Source organism: Lithobates pipiens, unplaced genomic scaffold (genome assembly GCF_037356315.1).
Source record: "Lithobates pipiens isolate NorthernLeopardFrog02 unplaced genomic scaffold, aLitPip1_a1.2 Scaffold_16, whole genome shotgun sequence".
NCBI classification, from domain to species: Eukaryota; Metazoa; Chordata; class Amphibia; order Anura; family Ranidae; genus Lithobates; species Lithobates pipiens.
Window position 1 is genome coordinate 207,084,771 of NW_027507748.1, and position 24,779 is coordinate 207,109,549.

At 44.5% G+C, this 24,779-nt stretch overlaps 1 protein-coding gene across 1 annotated transcript in view; it reads left to right on the top strand.

The window, feature by feature from the left end:
• Window positions 1-24,779, top strand: part of CCDC80 (coiled-coil domain containing 80) — a 218,073-nt gene that overhangs the window by 106,249 nt on the left and 87,045 nt on the right. Inside the window, exon 4 of the mRNA XM_077480931.1 lies at window positions 18,162-18,298. Coding sequence (XP_077337057.1) covers window positions 18,162-18,298 — 137 coding nt within the window. The remainder of the gene's footprint in view (window positions 1-18,161; window positions 18,299-24,779) is intronic.

Genomic DNA, 24,779 nt, shown 5'->3' on the forward strand with positions numbered 1-24,779 from the left:
AGGCAACTAAAGCACCTGCCTGAGCCCCTACAACCTCCCTCTACAATTTAAATAGAGCACGGCCATGTGGGTCTCCGCCCACGCAGCCACGTCGTTTATTCATAGTGAACTGCAGGAGATGGCTTGAAGTCCTCAATGAACTGAGAGAGTGCTGGTGAGTGCTCTCATAGTTCATTGACCTTCCTACTTTTCAGTAAGGCTGGGTTCACATATGAGCACGGAGCAGCTCACAGCAGGAGTCCAGTGCATCCTCGTTCACTGTTTCAGGTCTGATTTCAGCCCTGAAATGGACCAAAAGATGCAAAATATGTGACTATTGTATTGTAGATCAGAGAAATTTAAAAAATCAATGACAAATCTTGTAGAATTAGCTGGTGTATAATTCAGAATTAAAAAAAAATATATATATATATATATATATATATATATATATATATATATATATATATATATATATATATATATATGCATACGGTATTTCAGGTAGCATCAGTATATGTTAAGCAACACTTTTCAAATTACATAGATTAATTTCCATTTTCATGGAAGGTGCTTCCATGGCAGTTTACTCTGAAGCACTTTGGAGAAAACCAACACTTCTCGCTCACTCATTGGTTTCTTTTCTCCAAATATAAACCCATACAAGCTTGTATAATCTAGAAGAAAGGAAGAAGGATGGATCTGTTCTCTGCTTATTAGGTGTGTCTCTTGAATAGATTGAAAAGAGAGTAGATCAGATTTAACAGGCAATTCAGGCGCATCACAGCACAGTAGTAAATGACTACAGAAAACCTAGAGGTTAGTTTTTCTAGAAAAACATCCGTTGGTAAATAGGAAACAATGCAAATATGAAATATATGTGTGTTTCTATGTATGTAGGTTGGAAGTCCATTAAAATCCCCTGCTGTGGTGCCTTCGCCAGTCCATGGGTTACAAATCTATAATACTTGCTCTTGTACAAAAAAAAATTATGATGTTTAACCATTGATCCATTTTCTCTTTGTAAACCAAAGTCACATCTTTTGGACATGGATTGTCATCAATGTTCCACCAGTAGTTTAGACCCTCTTAGGTTAAGAAAGACCACTTCCCCCCCCCGCTGTAGACATTTTCTGCATGGTAACATGGCTTTCCATTAGAAATGTTGTTTTGCTGTATAAAGCTAACCTTTGCATTTGAGCTTACAAACCAAATGTAGCACTCAAGAGACTGTTTTTTTTTTCTTGATTACCACTTGCAAAACTATTGGGTTATAGTTGTGCTTTATGTTTCCATGGTTACCTGTTTTTCAAAAGGTGTTAACTCAACAAATACCTCTGGAATACAATGAAAAAAAAAAAAGTTTAACATAAATAGCATAACAAATAATAATGCAAAAAAATTAATATAGCCATTTTTTTTTTATTATTTGCACAAATAATTGTACACATTGCTTGATCCTATTTTGTAAAAGATTAATAAAAATACTTTCTGTTGTATGAAGTGGAAATTGAACTGAAACAGCTGAGAAGGATGACACATGCATTGTTCTTCAATGAGTCTATGTGCTTAAAAAGACATTTAGACGATGAGTAAGCCCAAATTAGTTACAGTTACAGACAATGACATAACAGCCTGTAATAGTCTCTTGAATCAGGTGTATTTGTATTTAGAAGCCGTTTAAATGGAAATCCTGATTTTTGCAAATTACGGTATTAAAAAGGAATGTTTTATCCTATTTAGATAATGCAAATGTTAACAAAATTTGGAGGATACTTGGCTTTCTTTACTTTGTGCCTGTCCATTGAATATGGAAGAAGGCGTCACTGCGGTGGTGGAAAGTGCAGACATGCTCATTGGTACCTTGGAAACAAACACAGATGTGGGCATTTGTGCCACAGCAAATAAAGGCAATTGGGGGACTGGGGGGCAGACGCAGTGTGGGTAGGAATTGGTGTGCAGGTGTGGTTTGGGGGAGTGAGATGGTATTTGGCTGTGGTGGTGAAAACACGGGGGGGGGGGGGGGTTGGAATGCTGGTGAGAAGGGGACAATAGCGAGGTGGGGGGTCATTGCCCCAGTGGCGGTCAGGGAGGTGGTTGCAGGCATGATCGTGAGTGGTGTCTCCTTGAGTAGCTGTCAGCTATAACTCCAGATGCATTCCTTCCTGCTAGCAGCAAAGGTTGGGTGGGTAACTGGTTGTAAGGGCTACTAGGCAAAGGATTTTAGTGTCTGTGTAAGCTGCAACAGAAGCCAGGGGGTAGAATGGTAATGTCAGCTGGCAGCGCCAGAAATTAGAAGGCCAAGTCCTTTTCTCACCTTTTTCTTCCAGCTGGGTATAGCTGTTGTGGATGGAACTGGCCTATATTTAATGCCATTGTTACCGCACATGCGTAGTAGGTACACAATGTTATTACCTACAATCCACTACGGCACATGCACCAGGTTACCCGAGGAATCCACACTTCTCCAAGAGCAGACATGGCATTTAGGCTAAATTTACACTATTGCGTGCCAGGAAAATATGCACACTTCCGCACATTGACCATGCTGCTGGACATGTCATGCTGCTGTTTCGCATGACATGCAGGGGTGCCATTAATTCTTTGTGGCACCTCTATGCGTTGGCAAAATGCCAGCAGGCAATGCTCCGATTTTCAAAAGGGTTCCAGGACATCTTTCCCTTTGCTTCTGTGGGTAGTGCAGCCTACAGCCTACTGAAATGAATTGTCTGCCCTACCCACAGAACAATTGTGAACTGGGCCTTGGTGCCAGTGCTGCATATCTCCTCTAACCTGCAGAAAATTTTCCAGATACCAGCAATCAGTTCCTAGCACAAAAAGGCTACTGTCACCGATACCCTATTTGTAGCCTTACATATCACACAATGTACTAAACTGAGCCACATATCAGTTATTAGTGCCACTCAGAGACTTCCTGTTCTGAGAGCTGATTGCTGGTATGTGAGGTTAGAGGAGATCAACAGCATTGTCACTAAATTCTGGGTTGTGGTCCTTCTTCCTATGCATGTTCATTAGAACTCTATTGATTACTATGGGGTACGGGAGACAGAACAGCCAGATTTGTCATAAGGCAATAATATGTGTGTTTTTCACAATGTTCCATGGCGATTCTTTTAACAATAGAAGTGCAGGCTGCAGAGGTCAGACCTCTGGGGGCGCGGTACACATTGTGTGTGTTCCTGAGGGAAGAGGAAGGAGGTGCACACTACTGGACTTAGAGGAAGTGGGAAGCCAAACACTGAGATGTTATTATAAACCCACCTACCTCTTCCATTACTACAGCAGACACTCTCTGGAAGTCCAACATCAAAACTGTTCAAGTACCACCGTTTATCTCTAAACTAGGTGGGGAACTAGAGTGGGGAACTAAAACTACATTCTACTTCCTGTATTCTTCTTTTACAATATTTAAATTATATATTGTATATTGTACATATATGTGTTTATATGAATGCTAGGCTAAGGATAGATTTAGCATTAGTTATGCAGATAGGTTGGATATGCAGGCACAATCCTATCAGGCTTGCTATTGTCTCTTTGTTGGCAGCTTTATAAACATGCCCACTTGGTTTGGCTGAGCATCAGGGCCGTTTGAAGGAATTTGGGGGCCCCAAGCAAAATGGACATGGAGGCCCCCCCTCCCCCTGCACGCACGCATGCACGCACGCACGCACGCACGCACGCACGCAAAGCCTGCAGAAATCACAGCATAGCAATACAGTTTAAGTTCACCAACACTTTATGTAAATAAAAAAGGTTTACAGAGTAAATACTGCTGTTGCATATAATGTGAATAAAATGTGAACATTTTCAACAATTGAACATTTCCAAAAAAACACCAATGTACCATAAAATCAAGTATACATTAAAAAAAGTGCACGATAACTAAATCCAACATACTTAAAACATACGCACACACACACTTAAAAAAAAGCAATAAGTTGGAAATGGGATGGTAAAGAAATAAAATAGAAAGAAAGCTATGGTAATTGTTTTTATTATGGTCAGCAAGCTACCCTATTTTTATTACTAAATGGGTCTTGATGACTGCCTCCCCCCCCTTACTACTCCCCCCATGTTCTTTTTAACCCCCCTCCCTACCGCGTAACACGCGGCAGGAGATTCAGTTTTATGTTCCCTTCCGGCTGGACTGAAAGGAAGTGAGCGTGTGCACTTCCTGTCAGTCCGGCCGGGAACAGAAAACTGAATCTCCTGTACCGCGCGGACTGCGGGAGGAAGGACTAGGAGCTCGGCCACTCTACAGACTGCCTGCAGCTTATAGGAAGCGGCGGCGCGGCTGGGGCCCCAGGCCAGCTCGGGGGCCCCAAGCAATTGCTTGTTTTGCCTGTTCTGTTGCGACGGGCCTGCTGAGCATGCATGTTTATGCTGTGAAGAGGGAATGGGATTTGCTGTCTGACACTTTGGTGTTGGGTTATGAAGGTGGAAATGATAATGATCGCTTTGTTCAACAGGAACAAATGATATATTTAGCTGGGGTTGAAAACAGTCTGATTTGGAAACTGTAATGAGAGCATTTATACACATGGAATGTGAAGATTGTGGCAAACCACAGCAGGTAAGTATACATGGGGCAGGGGAGGGTGGGTTACTTTAGGTCACGGGGAGGCAGAATGGATATGAGCACTATATGAGAAATTGCACTTTTCCTAAGCATGTACTCTAAAGGGGGGATTTACTAAACAGGACATTTCTAAGCTGCTTTACAAAATTATTTACAATTTGTTTAAGTGGAATAGTCCTGCTATTAATATTATTAGCAGCGTTGGTAGCATTTTATTTTTTTTTTTTTTAACATAAAGTTTATTTAACCATAAAAAAACACACAAGAAGTACAATCCAGAATCATTACAGTTTAGCCAGACAATGTTGCACAATCAATAACCCTGTTCTTAATCAAATACATACATAGACAATCGGGGTATTGTTGTGGGGCAGAGCCCACTCTCAGTCCTTGCCGCCCGCCCGCATCCAGTGTACAAATATAGCACTTGATTAAAATGCACCCCTAGAGGAGGGGGGGGGAAGGGGAGGGGGGGAGAAAGGGGCACAGGCCCACCACATCCCCCCCACCCCCCACGACCACCACCCAGCAGCCCCAAGTCCACAGCAGGCCCCATCAATCCGGAGAAGAACACCCGGCTATCCAATAGTCAGTTGTTTAGCCTCTACCCAGTCCGCCCATATTCTGTCAAACTTCCCTGGGCAATTCCTCCCCATATAAGTTAATTTATATAAAGGCAACGCATTATTAATAAGTTGCAGCCAGAGCTGCCTGGAGGGGGGTTGAGCCTGATTCCATTTCAAGAGAATAGCCTTCCTAGCATACATACAGGTGTAGAAGACAAATAGCTTTTTCCGCTGGGGAGCCTCAAGGAAGGAGCAGATACCCAGGAGGAGGGGGGCTGGATTGCAGGGTACATTCAGTTGCCCTACAGAATTGATGTCATCCAGGACCTCCAACCAGAACTCCCTGATCGGCGGACATGACCAAACCGTGTGGAAGAAGTCTGCCTCCCCCACTCCGCATCTGGGGCATGCCGGCGATCTGTCCGGATACATTTTGGCCAACTTCAGCGGGGAAAAGTAGGCCTGATGAAGGAACTTGAGTTGGCCAAATCTATCCCTCGAGGAAATAGCCAAGGTCAGGTACTGCCGAAGCCCCTCCTCCCACTCCTCCCCCGTCAGGTCCGCTATGTCCCGTCTCCAAGTCTCATACAGCTGAGAGACCTTAGAGGTGTCTAATAGAGTCAGCATATTGTAGATGGTCGATAGTGTTTTACGTTGCTCTGGGGAACGAAGCTCTGATTCCAAAGCCGACATCTGTAGGGTGATCGGTTGGGGAAATTGGGATCTGTATGCGTGGCGCACCTGCAAGTACCTAAAAAACATCCGGTTCGGAAGGCCCCTAAGGGCCTTCAGAGCATCAAAAGTAATGAGTTGCCCCTGGGACACTATATCCCCCAGAGTGGCAATCCCATGCCTTGTCCATACCACTGGGTCCGGGATCGAGTGAAAGTGGGGGAGTCTCGGGTTACCCCATAACGGTGTCTCCGGGGACCACGTGTCAGGTTCCTCAAATTTCCCGGTCACCGTGTCCCATACCTGAACAGTCGTCCTCATAGGTGTCGTCACCCCCGGATTAGCTCTCGGCCCAGTAAATATTAGATTCCGAAGTGTCTCGCCCGACCCCAATAACGCTGCCTCCACCACCGACGCCGGATTCACACTTTCCCGGGTTAACCACCACTTGACTGTCACTAGAACCGCCGCCCAATAATATTTAAGAAAACACAGGAGGGCAAGGCCCCCCAACGCGACCGGTAGCTGCAACGTAGTTTTCGCTATCCTAGGTGCTCTCCCATTCCAAATAAAGGACACCATCACACTGTCCAGTCTCCTAAAGAAGGACATAGGTATGTTGACGGGGGTCTGTCTAAAGAGATAGAGGAGACGGGGTAGGATGGACATTTTAATTAAATTGACTCTACCCACCGGGGAAAGGGGAAGAGATCTCCACACCGCACATTGCTGGGTAACCCGAGTCACCACTGGGGCGAGGTTAAGTGCAACGAAGTTCCCAAGATCCCCATCAATCTCCACTCCTAGATATTTAAACCGGGAGACCCGCTTGAGCTGTCCATCCAACTCTCCGGGGCCCACCGCTGAATGAAGAGGAAATAATACTGACTTGCCCCAGTTTATACAGACCCCCGAGTACCTCCCAAATCCGTCAATAACTTCAAGGGCCCGTTTCAGGGAGGAACCATAGTCTCTAAGATACAACAGAGTGTCATCTGCATAGAGCGACACCTTCTCCTGCTGGGGACCTATGTCTATTCCCCTCACCCGGGTCTCGGATCTGAGGAGGATAGCCATAGGTTCTATCACCAAGGCGAACAGCCCCGGCGACAGAGGGCAGCCCTGTCTCGTCCCCCGCCGCAAGGGGAAGGGTGGAGAGAGGACCATCCCCGTACGCACCCTAGCAGTCGGAGATCTGTACACAGCCTGAACCCAGGAGACGAAGACGGGACCAAAGCCAAACCTACGGAGGACCTCTCAGAGATAGATCCACTCCACGGAATCAAAGGCCTTTTCCGCATCAAGGGAGGCCACCACCGCTTTGTCAACGTCCCCGACCCCCGAGGACAAGACCGCATACAGTCTCCGAAGATTGATGTCCGTCCCCTTTCCAGGCATAAAGCCCGACTGATCCTCATGGATTAGGGTAAGTATCACCTCATTGAGACGCCTGGCGAGGATTTTAGTCAAAACCTTTGCGTCGGAATTAAGAAGGGAGATAGGCCTATAGGAGGAGCAGAGCTGGGGGTCCTTCCCCGGCTTAGGTATGACCACAATAATAGCTTGATCCATAGAGTGGGGAAGCTCACCGTCAGTCAACGTCTTTGTAAACATGTCATAAAGTCTGGGCGCCAAATCATCTACGTATTGCTTAAAGAATTCAGGTGGAAGCCCATCCGTACCGGGGGTCTTGCCCGACTGAAGAGAGCCCAGCGCCCCCCGTACCTCCCCCATTGTAATGGGGCTATCTAGGGCCCGCTGCGCCTCAGGGGACAAGGTTGGAAACTGTACTCCGTCTAAGAAATTGTGCAGCTGTTCAGTAGAGTAGCCAACCCTTGAGGAGTACAGCCTAGTGTAAAAGTCCTGAAAGCACTTATTAATGCCAACTGGGTCTGTAATAACGGTCCCATTATCAGACTGTATCCTAGGTATAGTGGCGAGGGGGGACTGTTCCCGGGCCAACCAGGCCAGCAGTCTCCCAGTCTTTTCCCCCTGCTCAAAAATTCTTTGTGTCTGAGCCAGTTGCCTCTTGTGCACCTTAGCAACCCTCAGGAGCATTACCTCCCTGTAAGCCACCTTCATGTCCTGTCCCGTAACCGGATTGGCCGTAGTGGCAAACCTGGACTCCAAGGACAGGGCTCTGGCCTCGGCCTCCTCAAGGGTAACCCGGTCATTCCTGCGCTCTCTCGCAATAGCCGAGAGGTAACACCCCCGTACGTATGCTTTGAAAGCGTACCACACGGTGCCCATCGAGGCTGTACCCACATTCAACCGCCAATACTGTTGTATCAGCGCAGCCATTTCAAAATCTATAGTGGGGTGCTTAACCCAAAACCTGGAGAGACACCAGATTCTATCTGAGGGGGCGGTAGATGTTTGTATACTACAAAGCAGGGGGGAGTGGTCCGAGATACCCCTAGGGAGAGTGGTGACCTCCCCAATCCTAGGAAGCAGGGCAGCAAGATCAATGCGTGACAGTGAATTATGGGGGAGAGAGTGGCAAGTATAGGAGCGCTCCGAGGGGTGCTTCCATCGCCACACATCCTCCAGGCCAAACACACCCGCCCATTTAGATAAGTGAGACTCGCTGGAGGAACCCGGGGCAGCTCTATCCAAGGATGGATTCGGGGCAATGTTAAAGTCCCCCGCCAATAGGATATTATCCGTGGTGTATTGAGCCAGGATGGGGACCATACTATAGAGCAGGGACAGGTCCGCCGGGGGGGGGCAGGTACAAGCCCACCACCACCATCTCCACCGTGTCAATAAGAGCGTGCAGTATGACATAGCGACCCCCGGGGTCCAGCTTAACATCCAGCAATTCAAAATTAAGATGTTTATGTACTAAAATGCTGACCCCCCGGGAGTACGCCGTGTGGGTCGCATGGAAGTGTCTCCCCACCCACGGACGTTTGAGACTGAGAATTTTGCTGCCCACCAAGTGCGTTTCCTGTAAGATACAAATATGGGGGCTATACTTTTTAACCACTTGGGATCCGCGCTATTGCAAAATGACGGCAATAGCGCGGACCCACATTTTCGGGACTACGTCTATTGACGTAGTCCCGGTTACGAGCGGCCTGCGCGCCCCCTGAGGGGCGCGCGCGGCGCGCTCTGTGATCGGCGAGTCCGTGAGACTCGCCTGATCACCGATCCGTGTAAGGGGTCGATCCTGACCCCTTATCACGTGATCAGCTGTCAGCCAATGACAGCTGATCATGTGATAAAACGGAGCCGGTAATCGGCTAGAAAAAAAAAAAGCCGATCGCCGGCGGCCGTGTTCGGGACATCAGTCCCGATCACGGCCAGCAATTTAAAAGGACACCTGCCCCCTGCCAGTGCCCACCTGCCACCCGCAGTGCCATCCTGAAATAAAGTAAGTGCCCCCCTGTCAGTGCCACCCAGCAGTGCCCATAGTGCCCACAGTGCCACCCAGCAGTGCCCACAGTGCCACCCACAGTGCCACCCAGCAGTGCCACCCACAGTGCCACCCAAAATCTGCCTCAGGTGCTGCACCCCAGTGCCGCCCATCAGTGCCCAGCAGTGCCGCCCATCAGTGCCCAGCAGTGCCGCCCATCAGTGCCCAGCAGTGCCACCTATCAGAGCCACCTATCAGTGCCCATCAGTCCCATCTATCTGTGGTACCTATCAGTGCCCATCCGTGCCACCCATCCGTGCCACTTATCCGTGCCACCCATCCGTGCCATCTTATCTGTGCCCATCTTTGCCCATCAGTGCCGCCTTATCTGTGCCCATCGGTGCCGCCTTATCTGTGCCTATTAGTGCCGCCTTAACTATGCCTATCAGTGCCCACCAGTGCAGCCTATCAGTGCCCACCAATGCAGCCCATCAGTGCCCACCAATGCAGCCCATCAGTGCCCACCAATGCAGCCTATCAGTGCCGCCTAATCAGCGCACTTCAATGAAGGATAAAAATGACCCGTTTGCAAAATTTTATAACAAACTATTAAAACATGATTTTTTTTTTGCATCTTTTTTTGTTTGTTTAGCAAAAAATAAAACTCCGAGCTGTAACTAAATACCACCAAAAGAAAGCTCTATTTGTGGGAAAAAAATGATAAAAATTTCATTTGGGTACAGTGTTGTATGGCCGCGCAATTGTCACTCAAAGTGCATCAGCGCTGAAAGCTGAAAATTGGTCTGGGACTGAGGGGGGTTTAAGTGCCCAGTAAGCAAGTGGTTAAGGAACTCAAATACAAGGGAGCGTTTAATTTTGCTATTAAGCCCCCTAACGTTCCACGAGAGAACTTTTAACTGGGCCATAACCTACATAAAATGAGATAACTCACAGGGGATGGTAAATTAGGCAGGCCCCAGGGAGGCGACCCCCCACCCAAGACAATACCAGTTCCCGCCCAGTTGCTACAGTAGGGGCGGAGCCCCAAGGCAACCCCCAGGCATATTAACCACATGTACTCGTGACCTCTTAACTGTCTGGCATATAATAAAACTACAGAATAACTCTGCAAGCTAAAAACAAAACAGAACAAAAACTTAAACACCCAACCCCTCCCTCCCCACACCCCGCCAAACATAGCAGAGGGCGTTTGCATACCCAAACCAACCAAGAGTCTTAATTAGGAATGTCTCCTAGGGGGGGAATATGGCACAGACAGCACCCCAAGGACCCAACCCCCACCGGGAAAGAGAACCAAATGGGGGGGGGGACGCGGGAGCCAGGGAGCCCCACACCGCACCACGTAAAATGAAATAAAAAATAAAAAGTACCAAAAAGAGAAAAAGAAGAAAAAATGTCTGCATTAGTAGAGCGTAGCAGTCCCGTACACTGAGGAGAACATGTGCGGTTGCCATCCACCAACAACAGTCACCCAGTCTCACAACTTGTGTCCCACCCGCCGGTCCCAGCTCCACCAGCCTCAGGAGAAGAAGTCATACGGGGGACAAGGAGCAAAGACGTGCCCCACCAAGGTGCAATGCCAGGAGAAGTCAGATAGCTGCCCTGCACCCATCCAGAGATAGGCAGCCGTGTCTCCAGCATGATGCAGCCCAGGGCCGATGTGTTGCAGAGGCAGCGACCCGCCATAGCTCAGCGTCCCGTACAGCCCCGCCGCAGCCGGTGACCGCGGGAGGGGGGGGAAGGGGAAACCAAGGGGCCCACTGAGCGGGCAGCCACCGGGGACACACAAGGAGAAGTAGGCCTAGAAAGTCAGGGCGTAGAGCAGGTGGCAGGGGCAACACTGACCTCAGGGGAGAAAAGAAATGGGCTAGCGATCCCGGGGCAGCGACTCCAGCCAGCGGGACACATCCTCCGGAGCAGTGAAGAATTTCGAGGACTCTCCGTCCACGACTCGCAGCTTAGCCGGGAACAACATATTGTATTTCAGGCCTCTTGCACGAAGTTGTCCCTTCACATGGTCGAACGTACGACGAAGGCGCTGGGTCTCGGTTGAGTAGTCCGGGAAGATCATAATCCGAACGTTCTCATACCACAGCTCCTTGATCTTCCTCGCCTCCCGTAGCACAAGATCCGATCACGAAAGTTCAGAAGCCTGAAGATAAAGGTCCTCGGCGGCGTCCCAGGCGGTCCCTTCACCGACGGCATCCTATGCGCCCGTTCGACCGCAAATTGCGGGGAGAAGGTTGTCTGGGGTAGGAGGGTACACAGGAGTTGTTCAGCAAAAGTAGCTGGGTCGCGGCCCTCTGCCCCCTCCGGGAGGCCCACCAGGCGGAGATTATTCCTCTGCTTCCTGTTCTCTTGATCTTCCGCACGGGACTCCAGCACCTTCATCTTCACCTGCAGAGTCCGGATAGATTCACCATGCCTATGAACGGTATCCTCCGTGTCTCCCACACGTCGTTCAGCTTCAGTCAGGCGCTCTCTATATTTATCCATGTCCCTGCGAATTAGACCCATCTCCAGCTGCATGTGGTCGATCTTGGCTGTCAACGTGGTCTGACACCCCGCAATGGCCTGCATAAGAGCCGTGAATTGCTCACTCCCCAGCGCGGCCGTCGCCTCCGTCGCCTCCGGGGTATCAGTCTGGGACGCCATGTTGGAGGAGCATGCACGTGCGACCTGGTCAGCCGGTGGGGTCTTCAGGTTCTGCTGCCGCTTCCTCTGCGATCCAGGGTTGCCTCTTCGCATTCCCGGGACAAAGTGGCACCCGTCCGGGAATATAAGGGTGATTAAAAGTCTCTCTAGGCGGATAATTGAACCAATGCGGCGCGGAGCTCCCTCTACACACGTCCGCTCAGGTCGCCATCTTGCCACGCCCCGTTGGTAGCATTTTTAACATTTTTACTCTTCATCTTTTGAAAACTGTCTCAAACAATGATCACAGATTGTGGTTCTGGCTATGCCTTTTCTACTTTAACTGTGTTATTTACATTATTTGTAGTTCAGTCTCATACTAATTATACCCAGAACACTAGAACTATTGTATGCAACATACGTAAATCATATAATCATACAGTAAATCATATAGCCATGTAGAATATTACCTATTTCATAGCTAATGACCTGGTATAATTTTTTTTTTCAAGGAAGCATACAGTATATAAACTAAACATTTAGATCATATTTTACCTGAATATTTAATATAGGTTTAAAGGTAAAGGTAATTTTGTATTCTAATTAGCGCTTAAGGCTAAATTACTAGCTACTTTAGAGATAGCTGTGAATTGTAGAATGAAACTGTTTATTTCCTGTAATGGTGAAGGTACTGTACATGTACAATGAAGGTAAAGTGCAGTATCCATTGCTTGGGTAGTGTGCTCGGCTAGAGAGAGAGAAAGCAAGTAGGAACACTTTACTGCAGCTGCTTTCTATGCCCTCACTGAACTATTAATGCTGGATCTAGTAACCTTGTCTGCTTCCCACCAGCAGGGGTGGCTTCCCACCTGCAGAGGAGCAGAGTGCTACCAAGCCATGCCTTGCGCGTTTTGTCATTCTGACGTAATTTCTTAGTCACCCCAATGAAGTCAGAATGACAAAACATGTAGGATGTGGCCTGTGGTATTGCTTGGTAGCACTCTGCAAAATAGAGTATCTGTATATTACCAATGTTAGAGCCATCTACAACAGCAGCATTGATATGGTTTTAAAGTGATATTGGTGGTTTTATTCAGTTAATATGTGAGTGCATTTTTTTTCTTAAAGTGGATGTAAACCCCATTTATGAAATTTGACCTGCGCACATCTATCTGTAGTGTTTACTTATCTCTCTCCAAAGCCCCAAGTCTCGTGCTCTGCACATTATTTCCTTCCTTTGCCTATGGGAAGAGGAGTTGTGTGCCTTTCCTCCAATCAGCTGTCATACAGTGTATGCCAAGAATCCACACCCTGTGGTGGAACAGGAAGAGACATTCTAACACAATGTGCTCTTTCTGAACAGTATAGAAAGTTGAAGACAGCAGATATACATCAAAAACTTATGTAGGGAGATTTGTGTCATCCCTGTGTATCATCTGAGGCTGTTCACTTCACTGGGTATATCTGTGGGTTTACGTCCACTCCAACCACTTCAGTCCCGAAAGAATTTACCCCCTTCCTGACTGGGCCATTTTTTGCGATATGACAATTGCATGGTCATGCAACGCTGTATCCAAACAAATTTGATGTGCTTTTTTCCCCACACATAGAGATTTCTTTTGGTGGTATTTGATCACCTCTGCGGTTTTTATTTTTGCGCTATAAACAAAAAAGAGCGACAATTTTGAATAAAACACAATATTTTTTTCTTTTTGCTATAATAAATATCCCAATTTTTTTTTTAACTATTTTTTTTCTCAGTTTAGGCTGATATGTATTCTTCTACATATTTTTGGTAAAAAAAAAAAAAAAACGCAATAGGCTTATATTTATTGGTTTGCGCAAAAGTTATAACGCCTACAAAATAGGTTATTGATTTATGGCATTTTTATTATTTTTTATTTTTTTACTGGTAATGTCAGCAAACATTATGGGGGACACATTTTTGAAACCATTGACATTTATACAACTATCAGTGCTATAAATAGTCACTGATTACTGTATAAATGTGTCTGGCAGTGAAGGGGTTAACACTAGGGAGCGATCAGGGGGTTAAATGCGTTCCCTCACTGTGTGCTCTAACTGTGGGGGAATGGGGCTGACTGGGGGAGAAGACTGATGGGTGTTCCTATATACTACTCCCCTGACAGAACATGGATTTGTGTGTTTACACACAGATCCACGTTCCTGCTCTGTCAGGAGCAATCGCGGGTGCCCAACGGACATCGCGGCCTCCAGGCACACACATCGGCTCCTCAGTGGCACAGTACCGGCAGGAAGCGGAAGATGCCATATAATACCCGCCCAGGATGGGAGATCCCATCTGCCGACATCATTTCACAATATGCCAGGAATGAAGGGGCTAATATAAAATATGTCAGTGAGCACTATGTCAGTTTTTTTATCCTTTTAAGCGCTGCTCCATGCTTTATCACCTGAGCTGAGTGCTGGATTTAGCCTGGCATACATTATACAATTTTCTTATTCAATTTCCTTTAAATATACCTTCAATTATGTAGTGCAAGGACCTGCCTGATTGCATACAAATTGAAAGTGTTTAGGTTTGACCTCATCTTATATGGTTTTGGTAAATCTAAAGAAAAAAAGTATAAGAAAATTGTATAATATATGGCCAACCTTACTGCGTTAAGCCTTGTGCACACGATCGGATTTTCCGCAGACAAAACCTCAGACTTTTGTCCGAAGGCGTGTGCCTGGATTTTGTCTTACAGGCAAACAGCAAGGAATTGTCGGCCAACAAACACGAATGTAGTGACATACTAGGTGGTTTTTCAGCTCTTTAGCGCCACCCTTTGGGCTCCTTCTGCTAATTTCGTGTTAGTAGAAGTTTGATTTCGTGCTTTTCAGTTTGTTTCTGAATGGCTGTTCGTCAACCTGACATTTTGCAAAATCGGAGGAGATAACGTGTTAATTATTATTGGCCTTGGAGTTATTGCTTTGACCCAAGTCCAGTCCAGAAACAAGAGGAGGAGGATTTCTTGGACCAAAAATTGGTTGCTTTATTAATCCTGACCAATTATGTCATATGCCTTTGCTGCGGGAGCTCCAGGACAATAATCCAGATGATTTACTGAATTACCCCCGGATAACGGACCCCTGCTTTCACTAACTCTTGGCATTGTTGACCCCCTATATTAAGAAGCAGGACATATGCATGAGGCTTATATTTTATTTTTTGGTAGAATAATAATGATTTGATTTGTTATATTTTCTATATTTTTGGATGCATAGAATGCACTTTTTGGTTAAGTTCTATTGGCCAATAGCATGTCTAATTTTATTTGTTTTCTTTTTTTAATACACAATAAAAAAAATGTGGAGAATAATACTTGACTATGTGGGTTATTTACAAAAGGCAAATCCACTTTGCACTACAAGTGCACTTGGAAGTGCAGTCGCTGTAAATCTGAGGGGTAGATCTGAAATGAGGGGAAGCTCTGCTGATTTTATCATCCAATCATGTGCATGCTAAAATGCTGTTTTTTATTTTGTATGTTCCCCTCGGATTTACAGTAACTTTACTTCCAAATGCACTTGTAGTGAAAAGTGGATTTGGCCTTAGTAAATAACCCCCTATGTATTTTACTTCAAATGACAGTTTGGGAGTAGGCAGTTACATTTAAAAAATACAATGTAAAATTAACAAGGGACACCAACATACTTGTATCTTTGATCTTAAAAACTAGGGGATAATGGTGTTGTAGTAACTTGCCCAAAAAAATAAAAAAAAAATAAGAATAATAATAATATTGTTCTTGATATCACTAGAAAAAAAAAGCCTTTGAAAATTAGTTTGCAATAACTCCATCAGTATCACAAGAAAAGCAGCTTCATTATTATCCCATTAAAGAAGAAGAGAATTGTGCGCTGTATTTCAAGATTTCATATTTTGCCACGTCACGAATGTTAATTCTCCATTACGAACGCTAGTTTACAAGACCAGCCGCTTCGGGCTCGTCCTTGCTTCCGAGCATGCATATTTGTACTTTGGACTTTTGTCCGACGGACTTGTGTTTACACGCCCGGAAAATCCGACAACAGACATTTGTCTGCAGAAAATTTCAAAACCTGCCATCCAACATTTGTCCGCAGAAAATCCGACAACAATTGTCAGATGGAGCATACAAACGGTCGGCTTTTCCGCCAACAGCCTGTCATCACACAATTCCCGTTGGAAAATCCGATCGTGCTTTAGGATTGATTGAGCTCTGGGAGAGTCCAGCTGGGTTTTTTGAATCATATTGATTTGATTAAAGGCACGATAAGATTTTTGTAATATGTTTATCCATAAGGTGAGTATGTGCCCAAAAGAGGTTTGGTGGAGGTATCTAATGTTATACAATTTGAGCTCACCGAAGTGGACTGTCTATGTTGACTTGATCACGATTGGTGGATTGTATCACAGTTTTATTCAATGACATTTATATGAAGGACTGTGCAGTGTGCGGTGATGTTGGATTATAATTACACACATGTTTGTATTTAGCACAATTCTGATTTATGTTAATTTGTTTTTTTATGTAAATTTTTGTTGTATATTAACCAGCACAGCATATTTTTATACACAACTGCTATTTATGTAATTTCTTTTTGAATAAAGTTATTTTTATAACAGACAGGTGATTTCTCCATAAAATCTTTACCATAAGCCTATACTCAACCTACAAATGTATTTATATGTAATCACCTTAACATGTGAATGTATTCATATAATAAAGAGAGGCACTAAAAAGGGTTTATTGTTTCTGCCTTTAAACAAAAAAAAAAAATCTACAATATAAAAGGGATTGATCTCAAGCAAAGATATATGTCTGTTTTTTACAGTATTCTGAGTTGAAGAGATCAGATGTTGCTCTGTGTTGTCATATACTGTATGTGACGGATCCTATCCCCCACACTCCGCTTGAGTGCTTCCGTCAGTATACAGCTTCCTAAGTCCTGGAACACGAGTCCAATGGATCTGGCTATAGGAACTCCCAAGAACTAGACAACACCAGTCTTGGAGAACATCAGGAATAGTCTTTTATTTGAGATCTCACACAAATATATACAGCAGGATGACTAAAACCTAACCTAATTAGCATGAGCTAATTATCTAATCCTTGACCCAGACTAGTTGACTGGGAGATAACACTTTTCAGGGTAAGACTTTGTCTCCTAGCTCACTGACTGACTATTCAGTACACATTACCATAAACATCAACACAGGGTTAATTAGCACAAACAACAATGTGTGGAATACTCTTACAAGCCAGACTAGACTCATTTACACAACAGACAGGTGGCTGGAGTTCATGACATTAGCATATAACAGTTTGTGTCCCAACAGTGTGGTTCAGTCTATTGCTAATATGGCATATACATATCCAGACTCTGTGTGTCTTGGGGGGGGGGGGGGGGGGCATTGACCTGATTCCAAGTAACACCCCCTCAGGGGTCCCCAGGCATACAGCTCACGAAGAGCACCATTCCCCCAAATGTCAGGGCCCATAATCGCAAGGCAAGAGGCTTGCATTCAGTCCCCTCCAACAGCTTCTGTCCCGGCTATGTCTGTTACACTGTATTTCAGGGCATCATTTACATAGACACACAGGTGAAATAGTTAGGAGGAGTCTTATTTTTTGATAATTAAAAGTCAGCAGCTACAAAAACTGTAGCTGCTGATTTTTTATAAAAAGACCCTTATCTGTCCAAGGATTTAGTGCTGTACCCACCCGAGCAATTTTTTCCACCAGGTGCCAGCATCTTACCTGTGGGTAGTCAGCTGCCCACTGTACATGCTTGAGCCACGCTGGGCATTGTAAATGGTCCAGTAGTCTTCTGGGACCTGTGATGTGTCCCAGAAGACTGCAGGGAGGGAGTGGCTTGAATTGCCAAGCGATCCTAACGGAAGTGGGGGGGGGCAACAGCAAACATCACAAAAAAGACTCCAAAAGACTCCAAAGTTGATTCCATTTCTTACAACTTGCAAGCACCTGCTGTTTATTTTCATCAGAGGACTGGGAGGCTGCCAAGATTCTGTTTCCATAAACCGCAAGGGGAAAGAAAATGTGATTTCCGTGCCTTTGTTGTAAATTTGGAAGGTGAATTTTTCCAAAATGCCTATAGCTACAGAGGTGAGGGCTTGTTTTGCTGTAAAGGTTGTTCGTAATATGTGGATACTTTAATGTTCAAAGTTTGGGCACAGTTTCATTCTAAGTAAGAAAAGTGCTGAATATCATGCAATGCATATACCATCCAATATCCAATATTTGTATTTTATTACATTTCATGTTACAATGTGCTATCTTTATTCTTGTTTTTTAAGACAATGAAAAGCCTATGAAAGTAATTGGAGACGATGATTTGCTGGATCATGAACTCAATACAGAATTGAGGAAAGAATATGGCATGACTTATAATGATTTCTTCATGGTGCTAACAGACTTAGACATGAAGGTTAAGGTAGGCAATCTGTTTAATGTATATTTTTATGTTGTACAATGACCTGTGTTATTGTTGGCGTTATTGTTGTTAGTAATATTGAATAATGATGCAAAGAGCAATAGTGTTATGTAAACCATTACAATCAGCATTCATGAGCATCCACAACCAATAGCTTAACATTGTAATAGAAACTGTTTTAGATTGGCGGCTGAGTGTTACCAACAACCACCACTGTTACAATAAATATACCAATATGTCAACTTAAAGAGGAGTTCCACCCAAATGTGCTTCCTCTCGCCCTCCAGTGCTATATTTGGAACTTTTCAGGGGGGAGGGGGGAACGGGTACCTGTTTTTGACAGGTACCCATACCCCACTTTCGGGAGACAGTGCCGGCCCCCCTCCTTCGCTGGGCCAATTAGCTTTGCACATGCACAGTAGGGCTTCACTGCCAGTTTCACAAATGGCAGTGGCAGCACCTGACAGCCGATCTAAAAATCTGCTGAGGTGCTGACATTGTGGGCCTCCTGGAGAGGAAAGTGTCTATATATTAAAATTCAGCAACTACTGTATTTGTAGCTGTTGACTTTGTTTTTTTTCCCCAGACTGGAACACCTACCCCTTTAAGGCAAACCTGTGCTTTGCCCATATAGGGCAAACAATAGGTTTGCTTTAATGCCACCCTCCCTAGCAACACATAACTTCTCCCCTCACCACTCCAATTAGTAGTCAGCAGCAAATAAAATACCTGGTGCTTCTGGGTAAAGAGGAGCATATGACTTCCTCCATGTGATAGCATTGATACCTGATGACTGGCCCTGTGCTGTAGTTTGGGGATGGGAAAATTCCTTAGCCCCATATACGTTTCAACTAAAATTACTCTAATGCCGCGTACACACAATCGCACATTCCGACAACAAAATCCATGGGACTTTTTCCAACGGATGTTGGCTCAAACTTGTCCTGTATACACACAGTCACACAATGTTGCCAGAAATTCCGAACGTCAAGAACGTGGGGACATCCGACAAACCGAGAAAATTGAAGTTTAATAGCCAGTGCGGCTCTTCTGCTTGATTCTGAGAATGCCTGGAACTTTGAGCGTCTGAATTGTGTACACACGATAGGAATTTCCGACAATGGATTTTGTTGTCGGAACATTTGAGATCCAGATCTCAAATTTTCGGTGTCGGAAATTCCAATGGAAAAAGTCAGATGGAGCCTATACATGATTGGAATTTCCGACAACAAGCTCCCATCGAACATTTTTCATCAGAAAATCCAACCTTGTGTACGGGGCATAAGACTAGGTTCACACTATTGGGGTTTGCCTGCCTCCATGTTTCTGGGGGAACAGCAACTGCTGTACCTGTGGGAAATGCAGGGGATAGGTCCCTGAATCTTTTCTGCAGCCCCATGGAAACCGCACAGTGCTATGCATTTCTGTACACAGTGAAATGTGCTGTGGTTTCCAATGCATGGGGGTGCCATTAAAAATGAATGGCACCCCAAGGCATCTGCCAAACAGCAGTGCAATTTTGCTGCGGGTGTTGGAACGCATGCAATTTAAACACAGTCCCACATGGTCTAATTTTATCCAGGGCTGTCTTTCTTTTCTCCTGACTTCTAGACAGATTAGGGGGGGGCATTGGACTAAATTTGTTTCTTTTACTTGCATGGGAAAAGCACACGTTTAATGTGCTGTGGTTTCCAATGCATGGGGGTGCCATTAAAAATGAATGGCACCCCAAGGCATCTGCCAAACAGCAGTGCAATTTTGCTGCGGGTGTTGGAACGCATGCAATTTAAACACAGTCCCACATGGTCTAATTTTATCCAGGGCTGTCTTTCTTTTCTCCTGACTTCTAGACAGATTAGGGGGGGGCATTGGACTAAATTTGTTTCTTTTACTTGCATGGGAAAAGCACACGTTTAATGTGCTGTGGTTTCCAATGCATGGGGGTGCCATTAAAAATGAATGGCACCCCAAGGCATCTGCCAAACAGCAGTGCAATTTTGCTGCGGGTGTTGGAACGCATGCAATTTAAACACAGTCCCACATGGTCTAATTTTATCCAGGGCTGTCTTTCTTTTCTCCTGACTTCTAGACAGATTAGGGGGGGGGGGGGGCATTGGACTAAATTTGTTTCTTTTACTTGCATGGGAAAAGCACACGTTTAATTTAAATTCTATGGGTAGCATTTGGCTATTAGTATATAAGCAATAAAACAAATCAGTTTACACATGCTTAATATCAAGTTGTTTTCAGCTGTACATGAATTGGTTGATTGATTAAATTATTAATTAATTTACCGTACAGCATGTACTGTGTAATAGATGGTATACCACCCCTGTAATGAAAGCTTGACCGCTTAACATTCCTTGGACCACAAAGATAAAAAAAAAATATTAAATTGGTGGGTAAGAAGAAATTCTTGGTAAAAAGCCAGATATGCTGGTTATTTGTAAGGTCAAGTCACCCAACCCACATTGAACAATATGTTATAACTTTGTATAGCAGAAAATAACTACTTTTATTAAATATAACAACAAAAAAATAAAGTCATGTAATAAGCTCCACATAGTAGTTTGGAAATGCTTGCTTGCATTCAACTTAAAAAAGGTAAAGTAGAAAAGGCTCATTATGAAAAAACTGTTATGAAACTCCAAGCAAACTGATAAACCCACTATTGTAGATTGTATTACCCATCATAGTTTTTGGAATTCATGTAGTCCACAGACTCCGGCTAGAAGTTTGATATCACCATTGAAAATCCACATTCTTGCATCTTTTTGTGTTCTCTAATTCCTCTTCATTGGATTAGGAACGCTTGTCACTGTCATGTTGAGGTCCTTCATGAGTTATCCTACTTCTGTAATTCCTATCATAGCCTCCAGCTTTCAGTGTCTAAAAACATTATAGACCAGCCTTTTTCAACCTTTTTATGTTAGAGGTACTTGGAGACTTGGAGAACAAAACTTATTTATTGGTGTCAGTGCAAAAAATGCCCCTTACATTGGTGGTCAGTGGAAAGACTGCAACCCTTAGACCCCTTTCACACTAAAGGCACCTTTCAGGCGTTTTAGCACTAAAAATAGCACCTAAAAAGCGCCTCTCAAGCCTCCCCAGTGTGAAAGCCCAGCTGCTTTCACACAGGGACGGAGCACTTGCAGGACAGAAAAAAAAGTCCTGCAAGCAGTGTCTTTGGGGCGGAGCAGTAGCGGTGTATACACCTCTTTTAAACCGCCCATGCAGCAGCGGCACTTTTACGGGGCCTTTAGCCCCTTGTTAATCCCTTCTTTGGGGTTAAAATCGCCCGCTCCCGCCCCCCTCACAGCACCGGTAAAGCCCTGCTAAAACTAGCCACGCTTTTACGCTAACACTTCAGCGGTCTGAGTGTTAAAGTAGCCTTACTGTGTGTATGCTTCATCAGAATTTAGCTGGCCGAATTCCCACCAGCAAAAATTTGAGAGCATGTTGTCAATTTTCCCGATGGAATTTTCCCGATGTATTTAAAACTCTCTATCAGAAAATCCGATTATTTGTATGCAATTCCAACACGCAAAAACTCACGCATGTTCAGATTCAACTACGAGATGGAAGCTATTGGCTACTAGGCATCAAACTTCCTTTTTCTAGTCCCATCGTACGTGTTGTACGTCACCGTGTTCTTGGTGGTCGGAATTTGATGTGACCGTGTGTAGGCAAGACAGTTTGAGCGGAATTCTGTCGGGAAAACCACCAGAGCTTTTTCCGACGAGAATTCCGATCGTGTGTATGCGGCATTACAGTGGTAGTCAGAATGCAGCCCTATAGACAGCTTAAAAGCGGAGTTCCATTCAAAAGTTGAGGAAGTAGAGGAAGTTGTTGTAACAAACTTTTCCATATGTACCCGCAATGTTTGACCACTAACGACACCACACTATGCTGATAGTAGCTAGCCACCTTTTATGGAAAGAATACCAGTCATAGCCTGTATTCCTGTACTGTTTCATAATGTATAACTTCAGTTGATGTTTTCCTAACCCAATTACAAACCTATTTATCATGCAGGAGATATTGACATTTAAAAGCATCAGATTCTTAATTTTCTGTTAGAACTATATAAATATAGTATATAAAACAAACGCCTAATAAAGATAAATGCTCATACAGAATAAAGATGGAAGACAATACACATTTATATTATACATTGAGATCCTCATAAGTAAATTGAAATCCAAAACCAGACACATTTTCATTTTTTATTATTATTTTGCCATGTGTGTCTCATTGGAGAGATTTCCCATCACTTTCACAAGTGCCCCCAGAGCAAGTGATTTGCTAGGGGGTACCGAGCAGGAGGGAGGGTCAAAGAGCACCAGTGGGGGACCCAAGAAGAGGAGGAATGGGGCTGCTCTGTGGTAAACCATTGCACAGAGCAATAAGTTTGCTATTTAAAAGAAAAAAAAAAGAAAAATCACTTGAATATCTGCCTGAAGTACAGTTTTTAAAAAAAATAAACGTATCTGGAAATGACTGGGTGATTGAAGAAGTAATGGGCACATATCTGTTTTTTTTTTTTCTGCACATAAAATAATTCTGGTACAGTATATTACAAACCTAGCAAGCTGGGCACACTTAAATGACCTAGCAAGTTAGGGATCTTTCCATAGTTGACCTCTATTTCTAAAAAATGGTAGTTGTCTGGCTGCCAAGCCATGCCCTGGGTCAGTATTCAGGCTAGACAGACAGACAATTAGCATTTTCAAAAAGAGAGAAGAAATTGTACCCTCCATTTTTTAACCACTTCTGGACTGCCGCACACCGATGTACGTCCCTACTTTGGGGACGGATATCATTGTTATGACAGCAGCTAGCTGCCATAACCCTGGTATCGCCAGGCGGTCCGGTACAAGATAAAAGTGGTCTCTGCAGCGGATTCGCCACCAGATCACTGGTATCGCCAGGCGGTCCAGTACAAGATAAAAGTGGTCTCTGCAGCGGATTCGCCACCAGATCACTTTTATCGGCAGTGGGAGAGGCCACCATCCGGTGCCCTCCGCCGCTTACCGGAGCCATCAACAGCGGCGGAGATCACGTCTGTCCCCTGGGCTGACATGGAGACGAGTGAGGGGAAGAGGGCCCCCACCAGTCTCCATGACACTGCAGGGCGGAAGCAACATAAAAAAGGTAAACTTCCACCCATAGCTCTTAAAGGACCATTTTATTTTTTTTATTTTTTTTAAATGACAAAAGTAAATATGAGATCTGAAGTCTTTTTGACCCCAGATCTCATATTTAAGAGGGGTATTGTCATGCTTTTTTTCTATTACAAGGGATGTTTACATTCCCTATAATAGGAATAAAAGTGACACTTTTAAAAAAAAAAAAAGGTAAAATAAATAAGAAAAAGAAAAATTTTAAATGCGCCCCGTCCCGCAGAAACGAATGCATACATGAGTAGCGCCCGCATTAGAAAACGGTGTTCAAATCCCACATGTGAGGTATTGCCTCGATCAGTAGAGCGAGAGCAATAATTCTAGCCCTAGACCTCCTCTGTAATGCAAAACATGCAACTGGTAGAATTTTTTAAATGTTGCCTATGAAGATCTTTAAGGGTAAAAGTTTGTCGACATACCACGAGTGGGCGCGATTTTGAAGCGTGACATGTTGGGAATCAATTTACTTGGCGTAACATTATCTTTCACAATATAAAAAAAATTGGGCTGTTGTCTTATTTTTTTATTCAAAAAAGTGTATTTAAAAAAAACAAGTGCGCAAATACGGTGTGACAGAAAGTATTGCAACGACCACTATGTTATTCTCTAGGATGTTAGGAAAATAAGAAAAATAATGTTTGGGGTTTCTAAGTAATTTTCTAGCAAAAAAAAAGTTTTTAACTTGTAAACACCACATCTAAAAAAGAGGCCCAGTCTTAAAGTGGTTTAAATAGAGTGAGAGATTCAGATATAACAGTGAATAATAACTTCACAGCCAGCATGAGGTTTAATAAGTAGAAGTTACTTACAGGTTGCTATTTTGATCACATTCAAGAAGACTCCAGATAATATTTAAAGATTAAGAATTCCTGCCGCTTGATATGGCTTTGATTCAAACATGGTTCAAACTCAGCCAAACTCTTATGCCGGGTACACACGATGAGACTATCTAGTGGACTTGGTCCAGCGGACCAGAGTCCCCCGAACAATCCGTCCGTGTGTGGGCTCCGGCGGACTTTTTCTTTCCAAAAGTCCAGCGTACTTAGAAAGAAGTCTTGACCGGTGGACAATCCGGCCATCTGTGTACTAGTCCGCCGGACTTTTGAAATGAACGGACTTGCCCACACATGGAGAAAAGTCCATTAATTTTGCAGCGAAAGTCCGCGGGACTTTTCAACGAGCGGACCTGCCCACACACAACCGAACTTTTCCGGTGGACTAGGAGAAAAGTCCGTTCATTTTGAACGCGGCTCCAGGTAGATGGGACTAGCGAAGGAGGTCAATGTCGCCGCCTCCAT